The sequence below is a fragment of the Octopus bimaculoides genome, chromosome 9, assembly GCF_001194135.2.
Source record: "Octopus bimaculoides isolate UCB-OBI-ISO-001 chromosome 9, ASM119413v2, whole genome shotgun sequence".
NCBI classification, from domain to species: domain Eukaryota; kingdom Metazoa; phylum Mollusca; class Cephalopoda; order Octopoda; family Octopodidae; genus Octopus; species Octopus bimaculoides.
The window spans coordinates 44,191,986-44,199,393 of NC_068989.1; the positions used below are offsets into that span (position 1 = coordinate 44,191,986).

The following is a 7,408-nucleotide window of genomic DNA, read 5'->3' on the forward strand; positions in this document are numbered from 1 at the left end:
ATATATATATATATATATATATATACATATAGCTATGCTATATTCCATTAGGAACGTGGTAAAGTACAGTATAAAGCTCGTTCACCTTCAAAATTACCCAGTACTATCGGTAGTATTATTAGAAACTTCCAAGTCTAAGGTTAGGCATTCATCATGTGTGAATATAAAACTGAAGAAACTGGAGTCAAGAAGATGGAGTACAGTTGGACATTTATCTATTATTTGCTACAATTGTTTCGGCACAACATAGTTCTCCAAGAACTGATGATATATTCCTGGTATGGCAACTGCAGGAGAAATACCTAGCCAAAGATAAACCCCTGTAATTGGTTTTTGTTGACTTGGAGAAAGCCTTTGACAGGGTCCCCTGCTCCCTTATCTGGTGGACGATGTAGAAAGTGGGGATTGACGAGTGGTGAATAAGAGCTGTACAGGCCTTGTACAGGGATGTTGTTAGTAAGTTAAAGGGCAGCAATGAGTATAGCACAGAATTTCGGGTAGAAGTAGGGGTTCACCAAGGATCAGCCCTCAGCCCCTTCTTATTCATCATAGCCCGCCAGGCAATAACAGAGGAATTCAAGACAGGCTGCCTCTGGGAGCTCCTCTATGCTGATGACCTTGCTCTCATAGCGGAATCACTACCAGAAGTAGAGAAGAAATTTCAGGTGTGGAAGCAAGGTTTAGAATCGAAGGGCTTCAGAATCAATGTTGCAAAAACCAAAGTCCTAATAAGTAGGAAGGCAAACACATCACAAACCTCTTCAGGAAGGCAAACACATCACAAACCTGCTTGATCTGTAGAAAAGGTGTATGTAGTAACTCTATAAGATGCACCCAGTGTAAGCTATGGACACATAAGAGGTGCAGCAACATCAAAGGGAGGTTAACTGGGAAGATAGCTTCTGTGTGCAGCAGATGCACAGGGGTTATAAACACCACAGATACTCAGAAAACTGATTCCATCACATGCCAGGGGAAGAAACTAGAAGTAGTTGGTAGCTTCCATTACCTAGGTGATCAAGTCTGTAGTGGGGGTGGATGCTCAGAGAGTGTTGCCACTAGAATAAGAATAGCCTGAGCAAAGTTCAGAAAGCTTCTACCCTACTGGTGACAAAGGTCTCTTGCTCAGAGTGAAAGGTAGATTGTATGATGCATGTGTGCAAACTGCCATGCTTCACAGCAGTGGAACATGGGCCATGACTGCTGAAGACATGCATAGGCTTGAAAGAAATGAAGCTAGTATGATCAACTGTATGTGTAATGTCAGTGTGCACACACAACAGAATGTAAGCACCCTGAGTGAAATGTTGGAAATAAGAAGCATCGGGTGTGCAAGAGAGACGACTGCACTGGTATGGTCATGTGCTACATATGAATGAGGAGAGCTGTGTGAAGAAGTGTCAGTCCCTAACAGTGGAAGGAAACCGTGGAAGAGGGAGACCCAAGAAGACATGGGATGAGGTGGTGAAGCATGACCTTCAAACGTTGGGCTTCACAGAGGCAATGACGAAAGACTAAAACCTCTGGAGATATGCTGATTGAGAAGACCCAACAAGGAAAGTGTGATTACAGCCACAGCCTACACCAGTGTCACATAACCAGCCCATTTAAATGTACCTTTGAATCATCGGGTGACATTCCGTGCTTGAGGAGACCTACTGAGTCAAGTAAATCAAAATCAAATCACAATCAAATGGAAATTGTAGTTGTGGCTGTTCTCATTCATGTGTGGGTCCCTGCCAGAGCTGCTTGACTGGTTCCTCGTGCACGTAAAAAGCACCCACTACACTCTCGGAGTCATTGGGTGTTAGGTAGGTCATCCAGATGTAGAAACATTGCCAGATCAGACTGGAGCCTGGTGCCGTCTCCTGGCTCACCAGTCTCCAGTCAAACCATCCAACCCATGTCAGCATGGAAAACGGATGTTAAACGATGATGATGATGATGAACTAATTTATATTTTATTCATTTCACACACCATTTCAAATTCAGAACTGAATCTTACAAACGTAAATTTGTTAGTATTCAGTACCTTTCGTTCGTATGATTATCTACTCATTACTCCCTCCCTGTATATCTAAGTAAACATTGCCCTCAATTCTCCTTTATTTGCTGGTCAAAGAAGCATGCATAAGTACATCTTGAAATATGTGTGTGTGTGTCCATGCGCACGTGCGTGTGTGCATGCGTGCATATGTGTGTGTGTGTATTATTATTTCCCTTTCTTTCAAACTTTTTTTTTTCCAATCATTTGCCATGCTGGACTGCTGAAATCTACAAGCTTTTTTTCATTTTCTCTTGTTTCTTTCTGTTAAAGAGCATAGGCTCGAAATGTAAAAGACTTTTCCATTTTCCCGAACATCAAACTAATACACTTGCTTGTTGTTCATACACCTGTCTTCGTCTTCTGTTTTTCTATAACTTTCAACTATATATATACATGTATATGTGTGTGTGTGTATATACATATATACAGAGAGAGACATCACTAGAGAGGCAGAAGGTACTAAGTGGTACTGGCATTGCTAGAAATAAGAGTCAAGCTGACTAACAAGCCACAAGAGAAGTATCTTAATGACTGACAAGGGAGATAAGCTCCCTTCGCAGACATAGCCACATCACCAGTGATTTCTAATTATAAGCTGACAAGGTGAGTTGAATTTAGCCCTAGGCACAGTAAGAGCCATCAATGAGAATTAAGATGCTCTGCATCAAAATTTAAAATCACTGGTGATATGGCTATGGCTGCAAAGGGAGCTTATCTCCCTTGTCAGTCATTAAGAGAGTGCTCTTGTGGTTAGTGAATTAGTTTGACTCTTATTTCTAGCAATACCAGTACCACTTAGTACCTTCTGTCACTTAAGTGATGTCTATAAATTTTCCTTTAGATTGCTAATTGCTAATAAGCTACTCATATTATTAATATATGAATATAAATGTTTGTTTTTATATTATAATAAAAACAATTTTACATTAATCTGATGGGTTACTTTATACTTTTGCAGAGTACAAATTTATTATTCTTGAAGAAGAATGTTGCTGACTGTAACTTTGAAGTTTTGGCCAGCTAAAGCCAAGCCATCTGGAAACCCTTGAATGATGATACAAGTATCAGCAGACCAAGAAAAGTATATATCAATCAACTGTACCAGTGGAGCACTAAGAGCGTGATTGTTGCCAGAGCAGCTGTCTGGCTTCCGTGCCAGTGGCATGTGAAAAGACATTTGAGCGAGATTGTTGCCAGTACCTCCTGACTGGCCTTCGTGCCGGTGGCACGTAAAATACACCAACATCGCCTTCCTGGCACTTGTGCCAGTAGCACGTGAAAAGACATTCGAGCGAGATCGTTGCCAGTACCTCCTGACTGGCCTTCGTGCCGGTGGCACATAAAAGCACCCACTATACTCTCAGAGTGGTTGGCGTTAGGAAGGGCATCCAGCTGTAGAAACTCTGCCAAATCAGATTGGAGCCTGGTGTAGCCATCTGGTTCACCAGTCCTCAGTCAATCATCCAACCCATGCTAGCATGGAAAGCGGACATTAAACGATGATGATGATGATGATGATGATGATGATGATGATGATGATATAGAAGACACCAGATATCAGGTTGAAGATTTGAGGACTGCTATGGAAGATCAAGACATCTGATGTGGAAAGTTTAGTTTGAGATACTTGCCCAACCAGATAGATATATAAAAAAAAGGGAGGTTAAAAATTTATCCTACAAATTGCTGCAAGGTTGCTAAAACTTTCTCTTCCAGGGTGTCCCTTCAACATGTCTGACAGTGTTAGTGTACCCCGTGTGAAGAATACAGTGTAAAATGATCGGGTACCATAAAACAGATGTGTATCATTTGTTATTAATTTAAAGGGTTCAAATTCAGCTGTGGTCAACTTTGGTTTTCATCCTAACAGGGTCGATAAAATAAAGTCCCAGTCAAGTACTGTTCTCAGTTCCAAAGCTTCTGGCTTTGGGCCTACCTGTCTAAGAAATCTATTTGCATGACTCATAACCAATCTACAACATTTTAAACCAACAGACAACAGTACATTGTTGTTACCAATGTTTCACTGATACATTATGAATGTTGAGGAAGTGAGGGAGGAAGAGAAAGAGGAGGTGAGAAGTGAGGTAAGAGGAGAGAGGATGGGAAGAGGTGAGCGGATGGGATGGGAAGGAGAGGAAGATGGTGGAGGGGAAGACGGAGATGGGAGAAAACAAGATGGTAGGTGATGGGGAGGAGAAGATGGGAGAGGAGATGAGGACAAGGAGGAGATGGGGAGAAGGAAATGGGAAAGAGGAGTGAGACATGAGGCAGATGAGGATGAGATGAGGGTGATGAAGCAGATGAAGAAGGAGAGGAGATGGGGAGGAGGAATGCTGGTGAAAAACATGAGTTTTATGAGAAGGCAAAGTTTAAAATAAAGTGCTGACTTACTGAGTTATATTTGCCAGAGGTATGAAGATGTCAGGACTTTCCAGTTTGTTGTAATCCAATTTTAATACTTCTAGACGGGGAAATCGGACATATCGAACCTTTGTACTGAGAAAGATAAGAAACATTTTGTAGGATTTTCACTTAACACACACTCACACACACACCGCTCATTTATGATTTATTTAAGGGCCATTCTTGCATAACATATGTGACAATCAGACACACACACACACACAAATTATGAATTATCTAAGCTGTAAATCTTGAACGTTAACAAGAATTGTACAGATTCATCTTACATAGTAAATAAAGTTTCTCTACCCTGGCAAGGACACTGCTAATGTGACAAAGACATTTGTTTACAACTATCACATGATGTCAAGATGGGGAATCACTAACACATACATACACATGCACACACACACACACACATAATGTTTTCAAATTTTGGCACAAGGCCAGCAATTTTAGGGGAGGGTAAGTCGACTACATCAACTCCAGTGTTCAACTGATACTTATTTTATCGACTCTGAATGGATGAAAGGCAAAGATGACCTTGGCAGAATTTGAACTCAGAACGTAAAGATGGACAAAATGTTACTAAGCATTTTGCCTGGCATGCTAACAATTCTGTTAGCTCAACACCTTATATAGAAACATAATGAGAGGAATAATAGCCTCTGCTGCACCTTCAATAGACATATTACATCCCACCTAGAAGGATATGCCTTTGCTATCCAGGAACATGAGATAGCTACTAAATACTTGATAAACAAGAGGGACAAATATACCACCAAACCTCCATGCTGTGAATAAATATGTCAGCTCCGCTATTCCAGTACACAAGCTATCACCTTCATCAGCAGCAGCTACTTCAAAATGTCTACAAGATACTACCTGCCCCTGAGGTATGATACAGTTGCAAAGACTATTTTACAATGCTATCCATAGGAAAGACTACCCTGATATGTAAAGGCATGTCAGAACTAGCAGGTATTCACACCAGACATACACACACACACGTGCATGCATGCATGCATGCATACATACATACATACATACATACATACGTACATTGTTGTTGGCACTCTGTCGCTTACGACGTCGAGGGTTCCAGTTGATCCGATCAATGGAACAGCCTGCTCGTGAAATTAACGTGCAAGTGGCTGAGCACTCCACAGACATGTGTACCCTTAACGTAGTTCTCAGGGATATTCAGCGTGACAGAGTGTGACAAGGCTGACCCTTTGAATTACAGGCACAACAGAAACAGGAAGTAAGAGTGAGAGAAAGTTATGGTGAAAGAGTACAACAGGGTTCGCCACCATCCCCTGCTGGAGCCTCGTGGAGCTTTAGGTGTTTTCGTTCAATAAACACTCACAACGCCCGGTCTGGGATTCGAAACCGCGATCCTATGACTGCGAGTCCGCTGCCCTAACCACTGGGCCATTGCATCTCCACATACATACATACATATGGGACAACGAACAAAGTCATGCACTGTTGTAGAGGTTAGCTGCCCAGCAGACGTGAATGTGCAATTTAAAGTCCAAGAAAAAGAGAACAGTTATGGCAAATTAAAGCAGAACTTACAGCTCATGTACCTTGACTATGAATTCTCATTTGTACCCATCATCATAGATGCAGTAGGTTATGTGTAGTAGGCTATGTGCCACTTGGTTTCACAGATAAAGAGCAAAGGAAACTGATGTGGATTCTCCAAATCCAATCTGTTAGTGGCACAGTGAAGATTTGTAAGACATTCCAAAATTGCTCCATGTGAGATTGTTATATGAAAAAATGCAGATATTTTGGTGTATGCAGCAACAGTTCAACCAACACACTAACTCAAACACATATTTACAAATACTAGGAACTCTCTTTACTCAAAACATATGTTGCTTTGTTAGTGACTAGCTTGAACTCTCTGAAGCAGAACTTCAATTAAACTCAAAGAAATGCCATACACACATATAATGACATGCTTCTTTCAGTTCCATCCACTGAAATCCACTCACAAGACTTTGGTCAACTTGGGGATATAGTAAATGACACTTGCCCAAAGTGCCACACACTGGAACTGACCCCAAAGCCACATGGCTGGAAGCATACTTCTCAACTACACAGCCTCACCTGAACCTGTGTCTGTATTTAAAAAGAAATGTATTAATGTTTCTTCCAGTTACTGGCTATTGATTCTAATATGATAGTGTTGAGTGCATAAGAAACAAATTTCAAGTGATAAAGGCTGAATGGCGCCAGAAATGCTAACCTGTCTGACAATGAGAAACATTGCGTGGAATCTACTGGCAGGAATGATATGTTGTTGTTTCCTAAATTTAGGTACTGTAGATTTGGCATCAATCCTAAACATTGGAAACAGTCTCCTGTTAGGTTATTGTAAGAAAGATCAAGATACTGAAAAAAAAAAATAACAATAATAATAATAATAATAATAATAATAATAATAATAAGGGTTTTGAAATTTGGCACAAGGCCAGAAATTTTGAGGGAGGAGTAAGTTGATTACATTGATCCCAGTGTTTAAATGGTACTTAATTTATCAACCCCGAAATGATGAAAGGCAAAGTCAACCTTGGCAGAATTTGAACTCAAAACTTAAAAGTAGATGAAATGCTGCTTAGCATTTTGCCCAGCATACTAACAATTCTGCCAGCTCACCATCTAATAATAATAATACTAATAATAATAATACTAATAATAATAATGATAATAATAATAATGAAAAATTAGCTAGCAGATGGGAACAGAAACCTCTGCATGGCAAGTATATGGCTCATAGCAAACAAGCTGGTGTCGACCAGAAACACACGCAACAATGGTTACGAAGCTCAGGGCTAAAAGCAGAGAGTGAAGGTTTCATATTGGCTGCTCAAGACCAAAGCTTATTAACCCGGAACTACCAAGCCAATGTGATAAAAAATGGAGCTGACCCAAAATGCCGGT

The 7,408-nt window shown here is 40.6% G+C and overlaps 1 protein-coding gene across 1 annotated transcript in view; it reads right to left on the minus strand.

Annotated features, from left to right (window-relative positions):
* LOC106873252 (uncharacterized) overlaps nucleotides 1–7,408 on the minus strand; it is a 61,220-nt gene that overhangs the window by 32,397 nt on the left and 21,415 nt on the right. Inside the window, exons 5-6 of the mRNA XM_014920540.2 lie at nucleotides 6,714–6,859; nucleotides 4,442–4,546 (exon numbers count right to left, since the gene is read on the minus strand). Of these exons, the coding sequence (XP_014776026.1) occupies nucleotides 4,442–4,546; nucleotides 6,714–6,859 (251 nt within the window). The remainder of the gene's footprint in view (nucleotides 1–4,441; nucleotides 4,547–6,713; nucleotides 6,860–7,408) is intronic.